Source organism: Coffea arabica, chromosome 6e (assembly GCF_036785885.1).
Source record: "Coffea arabica cultivar ET-39 chromosome 6e, Coffea Arabica ET-39 HiFi, whole genome shotgun sequence".
Taxonomy (NCBI): Eukaryota; Viridiplantae; Streptophyta; class Magnoliopsida; order Gentianales; family Rubiaceae; genus Coffea; species Coffea arabica.
In genome coordinates this window covers 52,733,244-52,758,310 of record NC_092321.1, presented here as the reverse complement: position 1 = coordinate 52,758,310, position 25,067 = coordinate 52,733,244, and the positions used below count along the sequence as shown (strand labels likewise).

Below are 25,067 nucleotides of genomic sequence, written 5' to 3'. Positions count from 1 at the left end.
CCAAAGCATCTTTGTCAAGAACAACCAGTATAATCGGCTGGGACAGAGAGGATGTGGAAAGGATGGGGGATGGGAAACAGGTGTGTAACAGAACAAAGTTTCCTTTTGTGTGTCCACATGATAGGACCATCAGATAGGACTGCTAGAAAAACAACAAAAGACAAACAATTAAGCACTTGGCTCTAACCCAATTCAATTACCTTAGCTTGAGCTTGAGCAAGTTTCATTATTGAGCTATAATTCGAAACATTTGGAAAAGCTGAAGTTTAGGCTTAGTTTGGGAGTTTAGGATAGAAAAGAAAAGAAGGGAAAGCTTAAGTTATGAGAGAAGAGAAGAGAAGAGATTGTTATGTTGTTTGGGAGTTTTGAGAATTAGTGGAATGATTTTGGACATAGAAGTCATTAAATATTTGTTTAAAACCTTTTTAAGGACAAAATAGGCATTTTAAAAAAATTATCAAGCTTTCTCAAAACTTTCTTCCCATTTCCTTCCGATTTGGGAGGAAGCATTTTGATAACTATTCATCTTTCCGTTTCCTTTCTTTTCTTTCCTACTTCAAACTAACAAATGAAGCAAAAGTAAACTTTCTCTTCTTTCCCTTTCTTTTCTATCCAAATCCTCCACTCCCAAACGAACCCTTAGCTTCTTGGTTATCATAAAATGAAAATATTAAGCCAAAATATGTATATACATTATAAGCATTAGATATTCTTGGAAAAAATATATGAGCTCAACTAAAATAGACAAGGCATGGAAATGCTCCACTATAAATGGAACAAGTATTCAACTTCTAGCTGGGCAACCAGAGAGCTGAAACCATTCATTAGACCCAAAGCCTGGGTCAGACAAGCGTGAAATAATCAATAAATGGGCAAACAGAAGCATGTCTTAAGCTTCCAAGCCTGGGTCATAATTGCTTCCAAGCCTAAAAGACAAGTACAGGAAAGGAATCTAGTGGTCTATCAAACAAAAAAGGTAATTGCATAATTTCACACAAGTTATATATGAATAATTGGACATTGAGCATTATAACATCAGTGCAGATTAATGTCTACCACAAACTTTATGATCCAACTTAAAAGTAACTTTAGAAGTGGAGGGCAAGAAGACAAAATGCAGCAAATCCAGACAGTGAAACAATCATTTAGTGCACATTTTGCCCAAACGACAAAGGCAATATAAGAATTTTTGCAAAATGGGAAGTAAGTCTTAAAAGTGTCCAACATTTGAAATATTAAAAAATGACCAGCATTTTCCAATACAAGTTTAAAAATGATAACAAGTAGTCCCCTCATATCATTTTCCTTTCCAACTTTGACCAGGCACACTTAAAAGAGGAGCACATATAATCCACCAGTCACTTTTGACAAAATATAGCAGGTTTACCTTCCCAACAGAACTGAACATTTTTACAGTCAAAAAGCTTTATGGAGGAATTTTATGGAAACTTGATGATCAATAATCCAAGACTATTGGTGCTGAACAATTTCCTTCTGACAGCTAGCAAACAATATCTGGCCCACAAAAATAGGACCGCGAGAGTACCTTGATACCAACAATAGCAAGCAAGACAAGCTGCCCCTCAGGTAACTGCCAATTACTGAGTTCCTCCTCATTTGTTGGAACATCCTTGCCTTCATGATGGCGATATGCAATAGCAACACAACGCAAACTTCTAGCAGCCATATCCTCAATTGCTGTCTTAAAATCTAACACCTGTAGATACACACAGAAAGAGAGAGATACAAAAAATCAAAAGAAATAGGATAACTAGTTTGAACCAAAGGTTTAAAAAGTTATGCTCAAATGCATAAGCTTTCAATTTAATCAGGATATTCAACATCAATGCATGGAGGATGGTTAAAAGTCAGTCATTTTAAATGAATGTCAAAGCAGACTTAGAAAACAAAAAACTATACAACAGATAAAGAATAACAGAATTGCAAGTGTGTGAAGAAAAAGAATAAAAAAAAATGAATGATTTTGTCAGACCTTTTCTTCAATCGGTTGGATGCCATCATTTTCATCCATATAAGCAGTGCATGAAGCAAGCACAATCTCAGCAGCCCCTTTCCAATGAACATGAATGTCAGAATCCGGCTGCATAAATAACAAAAACACAGGAGTGTGATGACCAAAATTCTGCAAAATTAACAATCTTACATTATATTCAACTTTTTATATCCACAATTTAATCCTTAACAGTTAAGAATGCTAAGCAAAAGACCTTGAAACAGAATCACAAGAAAGTAAATTAGTGTGGCACGTTAAGCAAGTATCAGAATTTTGTGGCGGAATTTCTCATTACCAGTTTCACAGCAACACCTCCTCGCTTTTTCTCTGAGTTGAATGGAAAAGCATGGATGATTGATGAACTTGATCTAATAACGTCAAAGTTCATCCCAAGCTACAAAAAGGCAATCTATTAATAAAACCAATATTCTGACCAAATAGGAGCATAAGAAAAGAATGGTAATTAACAGCCAGAATGAGATTGGGGAATTACATTTAATCCCCATTGAAGAATAGCCTTTTCAGTTGGTGAACCAGAGACCTCTGCATCTCCACCACCCTGTGTTAACCATCACAATCAGTTAATATTTTTTACTTCCTCATTTAATTATATAAACACAAAAGCTTCACATAAAAACAGGACATCCTTGGGAGTCAACAAGAAGCGAAAAGTAATCACTACCAAAACCAAGACAAATCTTCACAATATAGACAAATTTCTTTTTTGACGCTTCAAACGAAGTAAATACTTTGGAGAGAAGGTGTTCCCTTGGAAAATTGGCTCAAATTGATATGTTCTATAATCTTCATAACTAATTCGGGTTCCTTTCCTAGCTGTCACAAGAAGTCAAAGCCTCCCAAAAGGCAAGGGAAAATCAAAGAAGATGGATGTTTTACAAATCTCAGCTGATCTAAACGCTTTAAGTTTACATCCTACATGCAAAATCTTATATCCCGGTCCAGCACATGATCAGGGTTTCTCAGCTTTTCCAGGGATTAAAGCTGTAGCAACTAATAGATTTCGTGCTCAATTATAATGGTCTACTTTTAGCCACTGATCCTATTAATCATGTATGCAGAGAAAAGCATGATACAAGAACTCCATGGAAAAAAAAGTTGTGTACCAAATGACAATTTTATATCAATCAAATTATTGACCTACCTCAGGCAAGAACACACTGCCAGTAGAATTCTGTGCAATGCCTTCAGTAAGAAGAGAAGTAAGTTCAGGAGGCAAAAGTGACTTATCGTCAGGCGGATCAACCTTTTTCCCACCAACATAGGCCTCAACCACAGTCATCTGTAGATTAGAAAAGAATTGTGATCCATACGAGAAGACAGAAATTCTAAATCTTTCTCTATGGTCCAGACCTGCCAATAGGTACTGAAAATTACAGACACAGCAGAAAAGGAGAAAATCCCACCAAGAGGTACTGAAACCCAAGGACAACAATAAACACAAAAGGACAGTGATAACTAGAGGAGATGGAAAGAGTCCAGGAAGATAAACAAGAAGAAAATTGACCTGATATGACAAGAAGAAAATTAGCAAAAGGTGGATAGTGTAAATTGACCTGATTCAAAGTCAAGGTTCCTGTTTTGTCACTGCAGATGGTGGTAGCAGAGCCCATTGTCTCGCAAGCTGAAAGCCTCCTTACCTACATTTTAATCAAGAGTGTGTAATCAAAACAGTAGCAGGCACCCCTTTATACAACTATCTCCCAATGTAACTAAGTAAAAGACAAAGCTAATCAAAGTCCATGAAAACAGCCAGAAGGGAGATAATATTTACTTACCAAGGCCTTGTCCCTCATCATTTTTCTCATTGAATAAGCAAGCCTACAGGAAAATTTTAGATCCCAAAGTTTAGAAAATGATTGAATTACAAGTATATCGGCATGTAATGCATATATACACATGCATTTGCACATGCATTTGTTGCCAAGGCCACCCATGCTATTTGATCAGATCAACTGAAGCAGGTTCAAATGGACTGAGATGAGATAAAAGATAAAAAGCATATAGTGGGAATAGAAAAATGGCTAAATTTAAGCAAGAAAAACCAGTAAATCGTGAGGGACTAACCAGTTAAACAACAAATGCCTAATGACAGCACTTACTGGACATGAATATCATGCACATATACAACTAGCAGCATTGCATATCATTGGACTGAGAAGAGAAAGAGTGGTTGAAATCGAGGGTAGGAATCATGATTCAAACTCACGTTAAAGTCACAGCTAAAGGAAGCCCTTCTGGCACAGCAACTACCACAATGGTCACCTACAGGTCCTTCCAATATTAGTCAAAAACTTGAAATTGGCATATTCAAACTTAGACAACTAAAGAGGAAATTAAATGAGCAGAGTACATACTGCAACAGTAAAAATCTTGATGGCTCCATCTATAGCTGTACTAGCTTTAGTTCTCCCAGCTTTAAACTGGCGACTTCCATCAGTGTTATAAGTATGGCCAGTAAAAAATCTATACAACAACAACACAATATTGTAAGCTGCAGAATATAAACATGATTGTGAGGTAGATTAAGAGAATAAAACGAAATTCAGATTTTAAGTTGCAGAAGATAAAACATGATTTCAAGGTAGATTAAGAGGACAAACAGAAAACAATCACACAAGTGTAAACCAACCTGATGAAAAGGACAATGAGAACAATTGCAGCTACAGCAAGACCAACTATACCAATGAATGTTGCAACACCATTTAACCGCACCTAAGAACGTATCATACACTATAGTCAGGCTTAAATCATGGCTACAATCAAAATGAAGACACCATGTTAACATCTAACAAAGAAAACACCTGTAGTGGTGTTTCTTCACCATTGTCTTCGGAAATACTAGCCATCAGCAAGCCCCATTCAGTATTTATCCCAACATTAGTTACCTGCAACATACAGTAATCCAAATTTGCAGCTCAAAGTTACAATAATACACAAAGAACATCTAGCCAAAAGATTATGAGCAATGATGAATGTATAGGAGAAGGAAAATAGCGCAAGTTTCTAGTCTGCACTTATCCTAATAGTCTAAACAGAAAAGTAATTTCATATCATAATGCTAACATATCCAGTCTAACAATCCAATCTCTGATTGCCTTTCAAAGGCAAGATATTCCAAAAACCTTGAGATGCATTTGGACAAGACATTATTTGAAATAACAAAATAGCATTTTCTATGATGTGATGGATGTGAGATGAAAATTGGTTGGGAATATAAAAAGGTGGTTGGAAAATGTTTTCGTGATGCAAGCAAATATTTTTTGGCAAAAAAAAAAAAAAAAAAAATTGGCATCCAAACAAACTGCTTGTTTCTACTCCTAAGGTAACCCCAAGAAATTGCTTCAACGATGCAAGGCTAGTAGAACATGTCGACCACAATATTTACAGAGATGTGCCTGAACTGAAGCATGGAACTATACAGGGGCTCCCCTGCAACATCCCTAAGTTCTGTTCTACATCAGATATATATTATTCCAGAAATTCAATAGTAAAATGGATAGAAGCAACTTCCTAAATCATTTGTCATAATGGTTCAGGCTCTAAGAAATGAGTTCATGCACCCATAGTTGGTTTTTAAATCCACACTGAATATCTAAGCATAGGGCGCTAACATGCTTCAATCACGTAGACAACTTATATTTGTCTGAACGACCACCAACAAACAAGCACTAACACAAGTTACTAAGCACTCGTGCCTTGCCAAAGAATCCTACATAACTAACTTTCAACACACCTTAAAAACCAATTGGACTTTACCAACTGTAACAAATCTAATATGACCATGTACAATCCCAGTATCAGTTGGAAAAGATGACTGGTCTAAAAGTTTCTCAAGAATACTACTGACATGGGAAAATAAGCATACTCCCATTAGCATTACCCCAATCAAAAAGTCATCAGAAAGCAACCTACCACCTTCTAGCTAATAAAATTCACAGGAAAAGAATGACAAATACAAAAAACATGCAACAGGCTATAATTTTAAAAAAAATGGAGATTTATTTTTGGACCAATGGAATTGAAACCAAGCAAATAAAGCTGCAAGCATTATTAGGTGTAAAATGGAAAGGCACAAAAATTTTGAAATAAGAAGCGACCAATCATGTTTCCAGAGAATCTACATAAATCCTTCATATCAGTTCAATAATGAAGGGCAAGAGATCAAAAATACATTGGTTCCCTACGCTCGCCAGATCAGTTTTGCTAAGTTTGCCAATGGTGCTTGCAATTCAAGGTGTTGAACTGCTGAGTGCTAATTAATTATATCTAAAGCAAAATGAAATGACAGAGTTTGTGCTTATTATGCTGCCATTAATCCAGGAATTGTTAAGTATGTTGTGACCAGTTCGAAGTGCATTCCTCCATGTTCATCAAAAGGAAATTTTCAGAAAATGCCACAAGAGATAAAACCACAGCGTAAATATTTTTTAGTAAACAAGAATCATAAAATATCTTCATCCTCTTTACCAGCATGTTTCCATAACCATCAGCCACTTTGCAACCGGACATAAGAAATGGTGCCTTTGAATCCTTATGAACCTGTGAGAAAAATTATTGGCTCAATCAACAATAGCAAGACTCATACCCAATATGTACTGGAATAAATTGCCACATTCACACTTACAATCTTGCTCTCCCCAGTCATACTTGATTCATCAATTGCAAGAGAATGACCAGAAACCAAAATTCCATCAGCAGGTACCTGTAAAAAATTTGAAGTATGTAAGCATAAAGGTGCAACCACAAGGATAGTAAAAATCCAGAACATGAGAAAAAATAAAGTTCATAACCACCTGGTCACCAATTTTGAGAGGTACGATATCACCAACAACAATCTCAAATATTGAAACCTCGATTCTTCTCCCACCTCTAACCACCTGCAATTCAAATTTCTCAAATTATGAGAGTGGACAAAGGCTCCAACGAACAGCACAGGGTTGTAGATTACAAACCTCCAAATGTATATTTTGCTTCTCTTCATTCAAACTTTGGAATTGGAGTGATTGCCGATAGTCACTGATGGCTACAGAATGAGAATTGAAATAATATTATGCTGACAAACTAAAGTTGGAAGTGCCAAGGAACCATAACAAATAAGGCATTCAGGTATATGCATGTCATCAAGATTGACAATGAGAGGTGCTGCAACCCAATGGACCACAATAAACTTAAACATTAACCATTAAAATCATATGCAAGTGCATGGTACAAGTAACCAAGGACAACAATTCTACAAAGTTCAAACAGAATTTATTTAGACAAGTTCTCTTCCAAAGTATAGATGAGTGCATCAAAATGCACACAATTGCACAGAGCTATAAATACAAAGTGCAGTGGGAACTGGGCCATGATGCACAGCTACTGCACTCCATTGACAAGGTAAAAAGCCATTTACTTCCACGCTGGAAAGATGATTGTGATGTCATAAATAGATGTACATACAAATCTATAAACTTGCTCTAAGATGCAGCTACAAATGGACCCAGCATGATACAAACCTTGGCAATAAGGACTAAAACAAATGTTATAGTTCAAGGAGCACACTTACCCTATTTTGTTAGGAAAAACCAAGAACATGAGGTACAAATCCCAAATGCCATTCATCTTTTCTAATCATTGAGAAATAACTTTCATCCACCAGAAGCATACTCTCACAAGGAATAATGTATTTGAACAACACATTCTCATGTTATGTAAAGGCATAGGGATACAAAGTTTCCAAGATCTATCTAGAATTACTATATGTTAACAAATCATTTTTGGGCATCCCAGTTTAGTTGTATATGCACAATAAATAAATCCAACGAACTACAGCACCAGACATTTGCTATGTCAAAACAAAAGTGGGACTTGCTCTGAGTTACTTGGTCGTGCTTCCAAAACTGTGTCAAGTCGATTGCTTAACTCATCATTATATTGACTTGCTTCTAAAATGATGCTAAATGGTCTATATGACAATTGAGATTTGACTAGTCAAAAAAGATAACTGACTTTTGAAACAATTAGCTAATTCTGGCTCCATGACAAAATTGCCTTGAAGTATGAGAATTCAGTTTAATAATGCACTCAAGTCATGACGTGAAACATAATTAACACTTTATTTAACATTCTGCAAGAAAAAATGTCTTTGTTAAACCACAAATTTAGCTTGTCTCCTACACCAGGAATGGCGCTTCTTTACTTGTCTTCCGAGGGAAACCCAAAGGAGCCTCATGAATTTAAACTACCAACTATTTTATAGCATTGGACCAGATCTTGCTGGGGTGACGAGTTCTTATTACATGACTACCAACTACTTGCAAAAAGGAGCCTCATAGTGTCTTCTATTGTTGAGACAAGTAAAATGAGGAACATTTTGTTCTGACTGACCATAACTCTTAATGACCTCAAGAGGAAGTCAGACAGCAGGGTTGATGTAAAGAAGCTCCAAAACCAAAGAAAACTTTCCTTTAGAGGTTCAATAAGGATTTTGTCAGAGTGTTTGCTGTATTTCCCAATATTACACCTACAAGCAACCTATTGAAGTCCAGAATTAAAACAAATGAGAGAAACGCTAAACCATAGCAACACCTTAGGATAAACTTGTAATATGGATGTAATACATTTCATTCAGTTCTCCACAGAATCGAAATTAACTGCATTTCTGGTCATTAATTAACCACACATTGTACCAACTTTCTTTGCTAAACTTGTCATAATACCTGTTACAACAATGACGATAAAGACAGCCAACGCGATACTTCCACCATCATACCATCCTTCTTTTATACCCTGGAAAACAACATATTAGACTATGGCAAGACCAAATCAAAATTAACCAATCAAAACATGTCAGCATTTTCCATTTTCCACTCAGATTAGCTAGTAAATCACAAGTATATTAAAAAAATACTTTAATCTATAAGAATTTGATAGGGACAGATACCATTCTTGTCAGAAAATCAAAAGACAAGATTTAAAATTCATACAACTAACAAAATCATGATCTCATAACATATAGTAGTACAACAAAATTATTAAACAGAAAAAACTTTATAGGGCTTACAATTCTCAATTCAAAATAAGTATTAAGAGTGAACTTATCCTTAAAATTAAAAAATAATAATAATAATTAGAGCAAACTCAAAAATTAAGCTTACCTCTGTCTTTATCCCAAGGGCCAAAGAAGCAGCCGCAGCTACCATCAAGATGATTAAAGTAGTGTCTCGACAAGCTTCCCACAGAAACCTCTATAACACAACTCACAAATAAGCAAGTTAACGAGGCACAGCTCATGATGCAAATGGTTCAATAACTCAACGATTTGCAGTAACATACCCAAAAGCTTCGCCCTTTCTTCCGCGGATAAGTATTGGATCCAAATATATTCTTCCGCTTCAAAAAATCTGTCTCATCCCCACGAATTCCTTTCTCAAGACTAGTTTTTAACTTTTCAGCTACACCTTTAACCTGATCGTAATACACAGAAAAATAAACAAATTCATAGATGTGCATGATGCTTGATACAGTAGGAGAAAAAGGAAAATCGTTGCATTGGACTAACCCCTCCATATTGCTGCAATGCAGAAATCTCATGCTCTCTTGACATTTGAGAAAGCTCCTCCTGGCTGATATCAAAATCTCCAGTACGAGTCGGTGTAGGAGGCTTTTTCAAAGGGGATCCTGGTACTAAAATTACAGACATACATGACCAAAATGATCAGTGCTTGCAATACATGTAATGCTTTTGAAAGACAATGGAGATAAGCAAGGAAAAAACCCAGAAGTATGAAGCAAAAACTCTATGCATCTTGAACTTCTATGCTTTCCAGTAAAACATTTATTAGGATCAAATTGCATAGGCCAACTAAAAACCCAGAAGTATGAAGCAAAAACTCTATGCATCTTGAACTTTTATGCTTTCCAGTAAAACACTTGTACATTAAGTGCAGTAAAAGCGACATTGACAGGATCAAATTGGACAGACCAACTAAAATGACAAAGCATTAGTTTTAATGAAACTTGAGATGAAAGTAAAGAAATAGAAACAGAGATTTCAAATGTTAGCTTTACATTTTACTAGCAAAAGTCATGACTTAAAACACTAAAACATCAAGTCAGCTGCCAATACTACTCCCGCATCAACCATATCAGTGACAAGCAACCTTTCGCAAATAAATTGTTCTCCATGCATTTTACGAGTCTATTTAGTTTAACAGCATTACTGAATGTTATCTACATCATTCGATGGCGGAGGTGTCAAGTTGATGTCCCAAGATAATCACACAAATACTCAACATCCATGGCCTTGGACGTTGTTTGTCACCCCTCAATAAGGAATTCCGTTGCATGTGCAAAACAGAACATGAGGAAAACCATTACTCAAAAAGTAGCATCAACCTTTATAGGCAAAACACTCAACAAATATTTCTCATGTTCAAGATCCACACAGGCTTGAAGTAGCAACACTTCCAAGTCATCTCATCCTATGCAAGAAAACCACATCAAGTATCGAAGAAATCATATTGCCAGTGTACATTTAATGATGAAATGACTTTCAAAAGAATAGCAAAGCATGCTCCACAACAAAGAAATCGCATCATTGCTTAGGCAGAATGTAAAAAGTCAACGGCTTCGAGCTAAAAAAGCCTCCAGCCACAAATAAATTAAACCAAAAAGCATACAATCATGCATGACAACCGAATTATAGAGACAAAAGACAGATCTAGGACCAAAATTTGCAAAGATACAGGAGAGATAGGGATTGCACAGGCATTGCAGGTCAATAGTCAAACTAAATGTGAACAAGAAGAAATTCCTATTGTCTGTATGTGTCAAATAGCTAGCCCCCCTGCTCGAAAAGTTCAAAGATGCTCAAAGAAAGCCTGAAAAATAAAATATTATCTGAAAAAAGAATTTCCACCCATGAGGAATGGATGAAGATGAGTACAAGGAGAAGCAGCATAAAAACTCTTCTTAGTCTAAATTCTGCATCTTGCACTGAAGCCAAAATCCTGAACAACAAATAAACTGTACAAAACAATAGAGCAAGTAATTTACCATCTACACCTTGTGCAGCTGCTTGGAAGAGAACAGCAGCCTGATAGAAGTGTTGTGCATTAACAGGAGATACACAAAAAAATAAGAATGATAATTCTCCAAAAAGAATTGAGAACCAATATTCACCCGAATAACTTGTGCATGCGTTCTAATCTTAGCTAAAAGTAGCTTCCTCTCTTTATCCTTTTTCAAGTCCAATGTATAGCGAAACCGTCGAGATGCATTCAGCACAAGAGCAGCTTGCTGAAAAATATAAACAGGAAATCCATTTGTCAAACAATCGGCAACATTCTCCCAAAGAAACTTTCCAAGAAATAACATAACTAAAATGGTGCCCTTCTTTCATTGCAAACTTCGAAGTTAGACACATTAATATCCTCGCCTTATATTCTCAATACAGCAACTTATATTCCAAACTCAAATAGTATTAGTCATGTTCAAAAATGCCGTTGTCTAGAAAATTACATTGAGAAGTTGGGCACATTAATCATGTTTCGAAGTAAGACACAATAACATCCTCGGCTTATAATTCTCAATACAGCAACTTACATTACTAACTCGAATACTCATCATTTAATCGCATCTCTACATGTGATCATAATTATTAATCATGTTCAAAAATGCTGTTATTCAGAAAATTACATAGAGAAGCAAGTAAACAAGCTCTCCAGCTGTATTGTTGCTCAAATATTCTCTAACTCTCGTGTTCTTTTCTTTCATTTCCAACCACTTCATTGCATTCACAAGCATCTGACGAGTTCAGTTCTAATCGTTAGATTGCTTTCCTTTGCGGAAATTTTTATTTCCCTACATTAATTGTCTGTCAAGTACTCAAATTGACAGCTACAGTCTTGACACTTAGCATCAGTCAGAGCATTTCTTGAAAATCAATTTGCAGCTCTAAACTTCTACTCAACCATTTCAGCTTCTTGCCCTTGGAATTTTTCTTCAAGTTCCTTCGATTTTATGAATCTATCGTGTTCTCATAAACTCTATTTTACTCCCAATACCTAAATTTTTTTCCTCTTCAATCCCCTCTCATTCAGTTAAAGTTATCAAACCTTTTATCAATGTAAGAAAAACATTACAATAACTCAAAAAGAAATCTCTGCCACACGGTATGCCATGCTATATGCCATAGGTACACATTAGCTAATCTAGAGCCCCATTCAAAGCCTTCTTTCAGGCTAAAAATAAAAGAATTGTCATGACAACCATAGTTAGTTACTACTACTTGGTCTGAAGCCTTGTTAACCTAAACCTCGACTCACAAAGACCATATGCAAAATAAGTGCTCTAATTGTTGAGATATTTCACAATATACTAAAGTTGGCAATACTTGGGGAACCATCTTCCTACTACTTGTGCTGGACAGATTTCATATATGTCAAGTCTGGAATTTCAGAAAAATTTTTAGATGGATACCCACAAAATCTTATTACATCAATTATTTGGATAACTGCTGTTTTCTTGCTTAGCTATCAATTACAAACTAGAGGCTGAAGGAGGATAATCTTTAGTTTAAAATGAGAAGTTGAGGTGACACTGAAGTTTATCAACTGAAATCAGAAACACAGAAGCTGAAGCTGCACAGAAGAGAAGCAAATAACTGAACTTCTGAAACTTAAAGGGCCATGATCCTGTATAAGGATGTAACCCTTTTAGCTTAAGATGCATGTCCGAGGATACAAACAGCTACATCTAAGACTCCAAAAGATAAGCTGAACAGGTTATTTATAATGCATAAATTTATAATCAAAGAAATTTTAAGCAACACAATAGATATATGTATTTGTTACAATATTGCAGATATCCACTACACCACATCCTGCATCAAACCAAGTTCCTCCAATTTTTTACAACTATAATTTTGCAATTTGTATGTTATATCCAATATTCGCGACGGAGGCCTTTACTAAGATCCCACTCTTTTTATTCTGCTATGAAAAGCCATCACCAAATAGTATTGAAAAAATATCTCCTTTCCGATTAATAATCCAACCTCTGTATCTATACCTCACCCATTGCTATCAACTTCACTCGCCCATGTTTAACTTCCTTTTCCACAAATTCTCCATACTCTATCAGCTTTCACTCTTTCCAAAATTTCTGCAAAAATATTCCTAGACAAAATTCTAATAACCAAAAATTCGCTCAACAAAACTTTCTACCAAACAATCTTTCGCTACACTAAATCCACTTACATTGCCAGAAATAAAAGAACTAAAAATTACAAAAATGCAAACAAAAAATAAAAATAAAAACTACAACACATACCCGCCACCTCTTCAATCGATCAATAGGGGCACTTTTGGTGCGAACAATATCAAAAGGCCCTCCAGAAGTCCCCTCGTCGTCGTCGTCAGTAGAGCCATTGCCGACACGGCCGATTCCAGACTCCAAATCAGTGTCGCTGTTCCGATACCGCCTATACGGCGACGCAGGCTTAAAATCCTCACTCATTCTTCTTCCTGTTGGCGTTGAATTTCTTTAAATGCTGTCGCAGGAGAGATGACACCGATTGGAAAATAATTTGCACTGTTTTTCGAAAACAAGTTGCACTCTCAAACGGACTCATAAATTTTCATCCAACAAAAGATCACAAATGCCGAGAAAACTACAGTAAAATCCAGAAATTCTGGTTCGGAGAATGCGCTAGGGTTTGGTTGCTGTCGGAGGAAGACAACCGACCAAAATGCATATGCATCAAAAGTCCCGCAATTCACCGGCTCATGTGAGCCATACATATATATATGCATAAAAAATCAAGAGAATATGCACAATTAAGGCAGTTAGTCAGTGATTATTAATACTTTCCTTAATTCTTAATGCAATCTAGAGAGAGATGAAGAAAAGGAGTGATTCGATTTACCGTCTGGGAACTGCAGGAGAGAGAATGAGGTCGAAGGAGCAGAGAAGAATAGAAGGAAATTTCGGGGAAGTTTCGCTCGCGAAAAACACTTTTAAAACAGTTCCTGTTTTTTACCCTTTTTTTAATTCCAAAAGGGTGTCAGCACTGGAGGTGAGCAATCTTGGTATATACCAAATTCATACCCAATTTTATTTTTAATTTGGTAATTTGAAATAGGGTATTTAATATTTAGTATAAAATGGTCTTTATCAAATTTACTGAATTTTAATATGATATGAAATAGATAATGAAATTTTCAATTTGGTAATAATCGATTTTAAATTTAAATTCAATAAAATGAAATAAGATAATATATTATTGTATTCGAATACCAAATTAGTTTATAAAATTATATATTATATAGATAAATGTTATATATTATTAATATATTATATAGGTATAGACTATTAATAATAGATAATATATAGTATTATTATGTACCTATAATAAAAAATATAAATAATGATTTATAATATACTATTTTAGTATTTATTATATGATTATAATAATATAAATATACAATAATACTTAACTATAATACTTACTGTTTTATACATAACTAGAATTAGATAATAAGTATAGTACTAAATATTAAATATAATTATTAATTAGAATTTAGACATTGATTCAGCATACATGTTTGGGTTATTAAATATTTGAATGTGTAACTTTTAATTTGCAAGTATTAATATACTCTAAATTTACATTACATATACAATATGTGAATTTATATTTTCTAATCACTAATCTTGTTTAATGTAAGTAACTAAGCAGTATGATTAAGCAGTCTAAGCGAATGTATATGAATTGCATGTCAACATATTAGTTTGTTAGCATTCACCGTTGAAAGCAATCAAGTTATTTACAAATTAAACATTTAAGTTATATAAAAATAATAATAATAAATGTAAGTTTAATACAATACATCATTTGTAAATTATAAGTATTTAATTGTATACAACTATACAAATGAATCCCATTTAATTATGTAAAAATTACTATCTAATTTGGTTATAACCAGCTTCATAATCATTTTCGAATTGAATTCGGTAACGGAATAAATTTTGTAATTTCCAATTCTAAATTGAAAGCGATTTAAAATTTTACAAGTAAAATAATCAAAAAAATCAAATTCAAATAATTAAATAATCGAATTTGTACCTAATGCACACCCTAATCAACACTTTTGGGTAATTACTCTGATAGGTACCAATAACTTGCAATAATATAAGAAGTTGCAATTTGTGAGACGGTTCGGTGAAATTGACGGTGTAATTTCATGGAAGAAAAATGTGTTACCATAGGTCTTACATCTGTCTGCATCCCACAACGTGGAAAAACATGTACGGTAGAGGAAATTGAGGTGAAAATCCAAGAGAAGGCTACAGACGACTGAACGAGTCAACTGTTGAACTCGAACTCGAACGGTCCAATTTGAATCCTATGATCAAGTTCGGAGAAAAATACGTGTGCTTGTAGATACTTTTCTAAATGGAGCTCGTTTCAAATTTGTGATTAGTGAGTATTGAATTAAGTTGAGCCACGTTTGTGAATCGAGTCATTTGTTGGCACTGATAGAATTACTTGTATTGCTTTCAAGTCAACGTCTTTTGCTAAAATGATTTTAATAAGTATGATGTAGAAGAGATGCTTTATAGTACTTCTTTCTAGTTATTCAAATCTTGCAATTCAAATTTTTGAGAAATGTGGAAAAATGCTCAAAGATATCTAAGAAAAGTAAAATGTAAAACAAATTATTATAATTGTTGTGTAAAAGCTCAAGTATATCGAAGAAAAAACACTACTATTTTGCAATTGGAATACATAAGAAATAAATTTAGAGTAAATCTTATATACACTGAAAATGTATACATTATCACCATTTAATTCATGATATGTATGCAAAATTTGAATTTATCATTCATTCGACGCTGACAGTGTATTTTTTTCCTCATACAACGCTGATAGTATATTTTATTCATGATATGTATGACAGTGCTAATCCATAAACTTATTTAACTGCTTTTTTTTTCTCCCCCTCTTGATACCTATTGTCAACTATTTGTTTATAAGTCATACGTGGGTGTTTTTCTTTTCATAATGTTCTAATATGACATGATGGCACGTTCAAGCTGATTTTAAGACATTTGGCAAATAAAAGGTACTAATGTGGGTTAATCTTTGAAGTTATGGTTTGCAACTTCATAAATACACAAAATCAACCTTACATTTTATTTGTTCATTGAGACGATAATGTTGACATAAAGAAAAGTATCATTACAAGACTACCAATTTCAGTACACTCTATTGGTGAACTTTATGTTAGACAAACACACTAAATAAAATTTTTGGAGTGATATTAAAAAAAAAAAAAAAAAAGTACATGGATGGCAAAAGTCAAAGTAATTTACCTTTATGATTTTGCTTGGGGTAGAAGTAAGAAATCAATCAATTTTTGGAAATTACTTCTGGAAAAGGTTTGTGCACCTAAAAAGGTGTTGGGTAGTTATGTGGTAACTGTTTTTTAATTCCCAAATAATCTAATAACTTTTGAGTAATTCATTAAGTTGGATCTTCCTTGTTGATCACCCAACACACAAATAGAAGACCTTAGTCTACTTTGACATTGACAGTCTTGTAAGCCAATATGCTTTAAAAATTTGTAATTTTTTAGAAGGTGCAGAAAATAATGCAAGTAGTTCAATTATTTAAAACATCTAAAATATTAGTTCAGGTTTACTGAAGTATTTGCCCAAACAGAATAGGTTTCTTCTTGGTTTCGTAAAGACTGATTTGGAGGGGTAAATCACAGTTGATAAAAGCGGATTTGAGGTTTCTTCTAAAAACTAAGGTACTGTCCAGTTCTATCTAGTTGTGTAAATTGTCCCAATTTCGGTGTAAACTAAAATATTTTTAATATAATCATAAGTTTTACACCAACTCAATTATAATTCATATTTATATCAAAGCTGTACCAATTTACACCAAAGTTCTACTCCATCCGTCCCACTTTGATAGTCCTGTTTTCCTTTTTCGTCTGTCCCAAATTGTAGTCCACTTTCCAATTGAAGAATGTAGTTGTATTTTAATTTTCCTAAAATACCCTTATTCAATATAAGTTGTTGTTACTCTAAACCTACCCCATTTAATGAGAGTTCATTCTTTTTTTACCATCAATTCAAGTTCCCATAAAGTTGTACTCTAATTAATGTGGGGTTATTTTAGGAAAATAGCTATCCAAATTTATTGTTCCAACAAAATTAACTACTTTTTCTTAAACTGTGTGAAAAAAGAACTAAGACTATCAAAGTGGAACGGGAGGGTATTAGTTTATATAACTAGACAGAATTGAAACCGGGGAGGCCCTATTTCCTCGATGGAGCACACCATAACAGTGGACAGTGTATACCTTGAAATTTCAGTTGGAAAGTTAGGGATTTACCTTAGAAACTTCAGTTGGCAACTGAGAAAATCAGTGAAGATAAGGACTTACTTTCATCGAAAATTTTCTCCTTAACGTCCAATTCATAGAAAACATAAGACATTCATGGAAGATAAGGATAATTTCGTGGAAATTTTGCTCCTCAATATCCAATTGATAGAAAACACTAGAAATTCAGTGAAGACAAGGACTTAATTGCATGGAAATTTCACTCCTTAATTTCCAATTCAATTCGTAGAAAACACACAATAAATCTAATCAAACAAGGAGCTATCAGTCACACTTTTTCTCTACCAGACAAGGAACACGGTAGGTTAACTGTTTGACGGCAACTATTATATTCTTCAATTTTCAACTCTGAAATCACACAAGAGTTTCTTCTTGTCCATTTCACCATCAGGAACAAATCGGGTAGTGAAATTTGCATTTTAGATTTTAATTTCGAGATTTCATTGACTCTATATTCATATGCAAAAAAAAGGGGATAATAAAGTAGTAAAAAGAAAAGATCGTATTTCCATACCACCAAAAAAAATCTTGTAAAGCATGACGAGCCTTTGTTACCACCAATTATCGAGACACACTCGATGCGTGTGCACCTCGTTTAAAAATGTTATTAGAAAATATTAAGTAATGGGTAAATGATTGATCGAGTAAAAAGGGGAAATAATAGTTTAGTGGGATAAGTAAGAGAGGATGTGGATACTGGATTAAGGAAGTTTTGGTTGACTAGTATTTCAGATTGAGACAGTGTTGGTTGAGTAGTATTCCACTCGGACTTGGATAGATTTACAGGAAAATTTCCACCAAACAACTAGGAGACTTTATTATTGTGTGTATATATGTGTGTGTGTGTGAAAGTAGCTATTTTAATTAGAGGTTTCTCACTCCTTTATGGCATGCCTAATTGAAGAGAATTAACGGGTTATGGGTCATTTGAGTTTTACCCATATTGAATATTATATTATATGTTTTAAAATTATCCTTAATTTTAAAATAAATTTAAAAAATAACTAATCTTATCTTAATGATATCTACATTCTATCAAATTATTACATAGAACTATATTAAAGCTTTTTTCAAATTACAATTATTAAAATCTTACATATTCCATAAATTACTTTCTTTCATCACTATATCGTTGATTAGTATTCAAACTGTTCATCATCTCTTTCCTTAAGTTTGAATTAATTTAGTATGAAAAAGAGAATTAATTGTTACACCGACAGAATTACCAATATTGTTGAAAACTAAATATTTATTGATGAAAAAAAACGGATTATTGGATCTTTTCTACTTAATTAAATGTAAATATATAGTTCTAGGTTTATGGTAATTATAAAAATTTAAATTATCTAAAAGAATACTTATAAAAAAAAGAATATCTACCAAGTTTTTTATATTGTTGAAAACGACGCAATTTTCCTGCAGAAAATGACAATCCAAGCAGGGAAAATATCTAGAAAACACCTAGGTTCCTTAGTGTTTGTACTAAACCATGTTTGGACTTGGTGTCAAGATTGAGTTAAAGCATACATACTCATGTTACTATCAAAGTCTTTAAATTGTTGTAAGACGTTCTATTTAGTTAGTATTTTAATCTTCAATTTCTTCAGCATTTCCGCTATTTTTTTTAACTTTCATTTACTTCAATAATTGAATATATGTAAGTGTTAGTTTCTTTACCCAAAAACTACGTCCTTATACTACTATAATGATTTTACATAACTATCAACATGAATGCTCGTAAATGGAGAGGATTCTAATTTATAACGTATATACTAAATTTCAATATTTTAGTAAAGAGACATTACTCCATATAAGATCCATAATCCGCATAATGCAAAGTACGTTGCAAGTGCCAATTTAATATATACATAATGTTTAATATTCCCAAAGTAGCTCAAATAAGTTTTGTAGGTGGTATGATTTCTCTAACCATGGTCTCCTTGATTCAGAACTTGAGAAAGCTCATAATCCAATTCCTTCCCGTGTTTTTCAAAAATATGTTTTCAAAAAAATTTCAAACACCGTTCCAAAACATTCTTGTTTCTCTTAGATACATTTACTAATAAATATCGTATAATAAATTTTTTTTTTCTAAAAACGGCTCAAAAAACAACCATAGACCATTAGTGTGTTCACAAGATAGATGGAACGTTAACGTGATTGGTGGAACAACAAAAACAAATTGGGATGATAATATGGGGTAGGAACAGTTGTATTGCATTCGGTTCGTATAGTTACTGTACATATTATAATTTGTTTTGACATACAACAGCATTATATTATCACGCCAAATATATATAAAATACTTTATTTATGTATATTAACTTTTTCTCGAATATAACAATATAATACGGGGTTCATATGAATTAGGTGTTTTTATAACTTTTTAAAAATTTTTGCTATAACTTAGTATATTAAAAACTTGAGTAAATCTTATATACATTGACGATATATATATTATTACTATCGAATATACGATATATATATATAAAATTTGAATTTCAAATTCAAATTTGAATTATGTGTCATATATATAATGATTAAAGTGCATATACTATCACTGTATACAAAATTAATCGTAAAAACTTTCACTATAAATTTTATATTGGAGGTGTCTTTGAATTTAAAATTTTATTAGGTATTTTTAAAATTTTCGTTTTCTCCCCAATGGCAGCCACCTATCACTCCTCCCCATCGCTTACTCAAACTACCACTAACAAACAATATTGTGTCCCTCTCCAGATCCACTTTCTCTTTTCTTCTCCATATTCCTTTTAAATTGGTCAAAACCAAATCGAGTCATCGCAACTAGATCTAGTCGCGAGTAGGGAAGGGAATGAGTGCGAAGGAGGGGAAGAAGGGAGGGGAGGGAGGGAGAAAGCGAATGAAGGAGGAAAAGAGTAGGAAGTGATACGTACAGTGAAGGTGGGGTTGATGGAGGTATCAATGGTGGTGCTAAAGAGAGGACGAGAAAGGAGCATGGAAAAAAGAAGGAAAAAAAGAAGGAAAGAGAAGAGAAGTGGAAAGAGGAGGACCGGAGACATAGTGATGGTGAACGAAGAAAGGAAAAGGTCGTAAATTTTTTTTTTTAAGCATTTTTATATATTTGAATTTGTATTTAGAGTATTTTTTGAAGTGCATTACTCTAACGAAAAAGTGTATTGCTCCCAATCCAAACGGATACGTCAAAAGGTTGCAAGTACAAGTGTACAACAACCGACCAGACGAAAGCACAAAACGTGCTGCCGTGTCTGACAATCGACACCTGCGTGCAAACGGTGGGATGGATGACTAGGACTTTGACGCATTTTTTATTTTCTTTTTCACATGTTTGGTACCTCTGTCAACGTTTACACTTTACACGCGTTTCTTTTAGGTGAAGACGTTGGCGGTGGAGCAGCCAAAAAGGGACTTTGGAGTCTCAAATGGTTAAGGTATCCTTCTTTCCAAGAATTGTGGATAACACGACTATCTTATGAGAAGGGATAATTTTAGAAACCTCCCTGAGGTTTCTATAATGCCATCGAACTCCCTTAAAGTTTAAAAAATTACACATACCTCCCTTATTATTTAAAATGACAATTTTACGCTTAAATATTTTAGTGAAATTCCTTTATTTGGTATACTAATACTTAGAATGAGTTTTAAAATTATTTTTTCATTCTTCTTATTCCTTTTTTTTAAGTTTTCACCAATAAAACTATAGAACTACTATTATTGTCTCTAGTTTCTATCATAACCAAATGTCGAACTAATAATTTTTTTTGACGAGTTAATTTTATATGTTATCCAATATTTTTGCTGATATTTGTTTTCTATATTTTGGTATTAAAATTAATAATAAATAAAAAAGAAGGGCCTAAAGGCACTACTAAATTATGATAATCCTGCTACTCTAAAAATTTATAAATTCTAAATGAATTATTTCAACATTTTCTTTTCTATCTTATATATCTAAATCCATAATAAAATACCATTAAAAGTATCATATCATAGTAATAAAACTATTATTATAGTTGTTTATAGTAGATATAGACATGAAAAATTTGGTACCTTTTCCTTATAATTATACTAAATAATCTTATAATTATATAGAAAAATAAATTAAAACTCATTACACAAGAGCATTTTTGGGTATTCATTTAAAAAATTGACCAAATCAATATTATTTTAAGATTTTGTTACTAAAACAATCAAATTAAGGGAGCTAAGTGTAATTTTCCAAATCATATGGGAGTTCAATGAAATTGTTAGAAACCTCAGGGGAAGTTTCTGAAATTATCCCAAAAAAAAAGAAGTTCCTTTATATTTGTGCCTTATCTGGAACTTCTTATCCTTATGCCTTGTCTGGAACTTCTTCTATTTTGGGACAAATGGATCATTTGCATGTGGCCAGCAAAAGAGTTTTATTATTACCTATTTTGGGACAAATGGATCATTTGCATGTGGCCAGCAAAAGAGTTTTATTATTACAGACTGGGATGGCTTGCTGATGTGCTGTTACAGCTTGCATGACTAAATCGTTACGCAAAAAAGACATCCAACAGCAACCAATCCATTACATTGCATACGTTTTATTAGATTCGGCAAAGCAAAAAAATAAAAAATAAAAATCAATAATTGACATTTATAGTACAAATAGTTTATTATTAGAGAATATCGATTTTACTCTTTTATGCATTTATTTTGTGAATCTTATTTGTTTTTCAGTATAGCGGAAAAGTTATTCTTTTTTTTGGGCACTTGAGAGTTTTATCTTACTATTAAGTATTTCTAGCAAAACTAATTAAAGAGTTATTTTCTGAAGATCCGACAACATACAATATTGATACATGTGCTTATTATTACAAGTTAGTTGTACTATTTGTCAACCATATGTGCTTCTTTTTATCTTGGTAAGAATCACTGACCAATGTTAGCAGATATATTTCAGTATAATTTGTCTTGAAAACGTTGAGAATGATTAAATCAATACACGGTTAAATTGCCAATAATAGTTGAGTTTCTTCCCTCTTTTGATGATCTAGACAACTTTCGTTTTCTTCTCTTCTTAAACCATTTTTGGGCTATACTGACGTCATAATGCACCTAATTCATCCCAAATTTGTCGTGCGAATGCAGACAATTTACCTTGTTTGGAGTGTGATTTTACGCAACAAAATTTTTATATTTTTCATAAACACATTTTTCAATCAGGTTTTTACTTCACATACATTAAAAATCGTTACAGTACATTTTTCTATAAAAACTCCTAAAAGTAGCAATCTATACGGGGGATATGTACGTTTCTTGTTGCATTAAAATCATTTTTCTAATTTAAATATAAATTTTAAAATCAACCCCATTTGATGCCTTTCTTAACTAGAGTCTATTAGAAATTTATCACCCACTGTTATTTTTACATGCATCCGAATCGAGTTCTTCATAGTTTTCTCTTTTCTATTAAATAATATTTTTTAAATATCCGGGTGTCAAAAGGATGATACGTGTGATGCTTTTATGCTGCCAAATATTCTTGTGATCTTGACGAAGTTAATGGATTTGCAGTTGAGAAGCAAGACAGCACATACATCAACAAAATCGGGAATGGCATATTTCAGCAATAGACGAATTTCAACTTACACAATTGTGGTATGGGGAAATCCAAGTGGAACTTCAGCTGCAATTGGCGGAACAGGTGGCCTTTTATGGTGGTCTGATCTGATGTCTTCCTACAACAACCTTGACAAAATTATTTAAGAAATTAGTATTATTTAGTAAACAAGTTTAATAAATAATTAGACAATTGAAAAAATATTTTGAAAGTGCAGCGGATCTTTTGTCTTATTTCTTGTTCCACTCTTTATCACATTTTTTTATTATATTACTAAAAAAATCTAGAAGTTGAGATAAAATCTACAAAGAATTATTCTATTCTTTAACAAAAGTGCACAATTTTGAAAAAAGTGGAATTAGAGGAAACTTCTTGAACTCCTGATAGAGCTGCACATTTTTTTGCCAAGATTTTCTTCTCTCTCTAATTATTGTATATGGAATAATGCCCTTCCACATGTTTGCATAATCTTTAGCTTAAGCTACCAAGGTTTGGATCTATACAAATTCTCAAACATGAGCCATATTGTAGCCAACAAGGAAATCCTCAGGGGAGTTTTCGAGGTTTGGATGGTATTATTAGGTTTAAAAGAATAAAGTCATCTTTATGACTACTTAGATCTTCAAGAAATTCATTTTGCTAAAAACCAAATTTCCATTCGTAACCAATTATACCCCAAACTTCAAATCCAATGTTGGAGACCATATCAAAACAAAAATAATCTAGCCTATCACTAAATCTCCAAAAATATTAACATCTTAAATATAGAGAAGCTTTACTTTCACAGGAAAACCAAAAACTAATTTTAAAGGGAAGACTAGAAAAATTAAAAATACACATATATCAGTTGTGGAATGGTTGAAAGTATTGGTAGATGTTTTTGGAGGGAATTGAGAGAGAATTATGGGAGAAAAGAGGGAAGATGGAGAAAGAAAGATGAAATCGTAGCTGACAATAGAGTGAGATTAAAGAAGAGAGAATGGACAGTACTTAGTTATGAGCCGAAAAGATAGGGCTTCTTTTTTTTTCCCCCTATGTATATTTCTCATTGTGTTATATTGTGAATCATTGATTAGGCGAAGGTCATTATAGTCATATTATTATACTAAGCAAGGTTAGTTTATTTTTAAAACTTGAGAGGAGCTAAGTGAAATTGTCATAAATTTAGAGGAAGTTTATGAAATTATCCCTTATTAAAATAGTAGTAGTGGAAAAATTAAAAAATATGCAAGTGAACCACGGTCTCAAAAGGAAAAGCAACAAGATTTTGAAAAAAAAAGAGGGAAAAACAGGTGTCTTCTGTTTTCTGGTCAAGGTAAACATTTGTGAATAGTGGAAAATTATGTAATTGAACCACGGTCGCAAAAGGAAAAGAAATAAGAATTTGGAAGACGGGAAGCTATAAACGTGTCTCTTGTTTCAGGGTCGCAAAAGGTATTGCAATTGTCACTCAATTATAGTGTGTGCACTTCTTCTTTGCAGAGTCTTCTACACTTTAAATTGTTTTGAGTTTTAAAATCATATCCTTTTGTACATCAGTTTGGCTAACTGGTGCTAAAATCATACCCTTCTTAACAAGTGCTTATTAGAAATCGAACACCCATTATAAAAAAATTTACTTTTTCACGCGTTTGAATCTAATTCTTCATAATTTTCTCTTTCTTATTAAATAATGTTTTTTTAAAAATATATGGGTGTCAAAAGGACGGAGACAAATGCTTTTATGCTGCCAAATATTCTTGAGATCTTGACGAAGCTAGTGGATTAGCAGTTGAGAACTAAGAGACCAGTTAAATCAACAAAATCGTGAATAATATATTTAGCAATAAACAAATTTCAACTTACCCAATTCTGGTTTGGGGAAATCCGGGCGAAACTTCAGCTGCAAATGGTGGAACAGGGGGCCCTGTATCCAAGTGGTCTGATGCCTTCCTACAACAACTTTGACAGAATTACGTAAGCTTATATTACTGTAATGTTTAATAAACAAGTTTAATACTTTATTCGTCTCACTTGGCATTCTTGTTTTTCTTTTTCT

At 33.3% G+C, this 25,067-nt stretch overlaps 1 protein-coding gene and 1 long non-coding RNA gene across 8 annotated transcripts in view; one reads left to right on the top strand and one right to left on the bottom strand.

Annotated features, from left to right (window-relative positions):
- The window catches only part of LOC113694620 (calcium-transporting ATPase 10, plasma membrane-type), a 41,133-nt gene that overhangs the window by 6,052 nt on the left and 10,014 nt on the right, over positions 1–25,067 (bottom strand). The window contains exons 3-26 of one of the 7 annotated variants that reach the window (XM_072055815.1): positions 24,875–24,961; positions 23,059–23,147; positions 13,352–13,612; positions 11,201–11,317; positions 11,075–11,114; positions 9,579–9,703; positions 9,353–9,484; positions 9,175–9,264; positions 8,737–8,806; positions 6,988–7,058; positions 6,829–6,912; positions 6,660–6,737; positions 6,503–6,574; positions 4,837–4,920; positions 4,665–4,747; positions 4,390–4,498; positions 4,242–4,297; positions 3,811–3,853; positions 3,589–3,672; positions 3,177–3,314; positions 2,508–2,573; positions 2,310–2,408; positions 1,994–2,101; positions 1,547–1,717 (exon numbers count right to left, since the gene is read on the bottom strand). In XM_072055815.1, the coding sequence (XP_071911916.1) occupies positions 1,547–1,717; positions 1,994–2,101; positions 2,310–2,408; positions 2,508–2,573; positions 3,177–3,314; positions 3,589–3,672; positions 3,811–3,853; positions 4,242–4,297; positions 4,390–4,498; positions 4,665–4,747; positions 4,837–4,920; positions 6,503–6,574; positions 6,660–6,737; positions 6,829–6,912; positions 6,988–7,058; positions 8,737–8,806; positions 9,175–9,264; positions 9,353–9,484; positions 9,579–9,703; positions 11,075–11,114; positions 11,201–11,317; positions 13,352–13,537 (2,106 nt within the window). In that variant the 5' untranslated portion in view covers positions 13,538–13,612; positions 23,059–23,147; positions 24,875–24,961. Of the gene's footprint in view, positions 1–1,546; positions 1,718–1,993; positions 2,102–2,309; positions 2,409–2,507; positions 2,574–3,176; positions 3,315–3,588; positions 3,673–3,810; positions 3,854–4,241; positions 4,298–4,389; positions 4,499–4,664; positions 4,748–4,836; positions 4,921–6,502; positions 6,575–6,659; positions 6,738–6,828; positions 6,913–6,987; positions 7,059–8,736; positions 8,807–9,174; positions 9,265–9,352; positions 9,485–9,578; positions 9,704–11,074; positions 11,115–11,200; positions 11,318–13,351; positions 13,613–13,946; positions 14,083–23,058; positions 23,158–24,874; positions 24,962–25,067 lie in introns of those variants that run through there. The other 6 variants (XM_072055816.1, XM_072055814.1, XM_072055817.1 and 3 more) reach the window with 6 other exon arrangements.
- On the top strand, positions 20,372–23,167 carry LOC140009665 (uncharacterized). The gene is made up of 4 exons (XR_011817153.1): positions 20,372–20,507; positions 20,629–20,714; positions 20,813–20,870; positions 22,984–23,167. It is a non-coding gene; the product is annotated as an uncharacterized lncRNA (long non-coding RNA).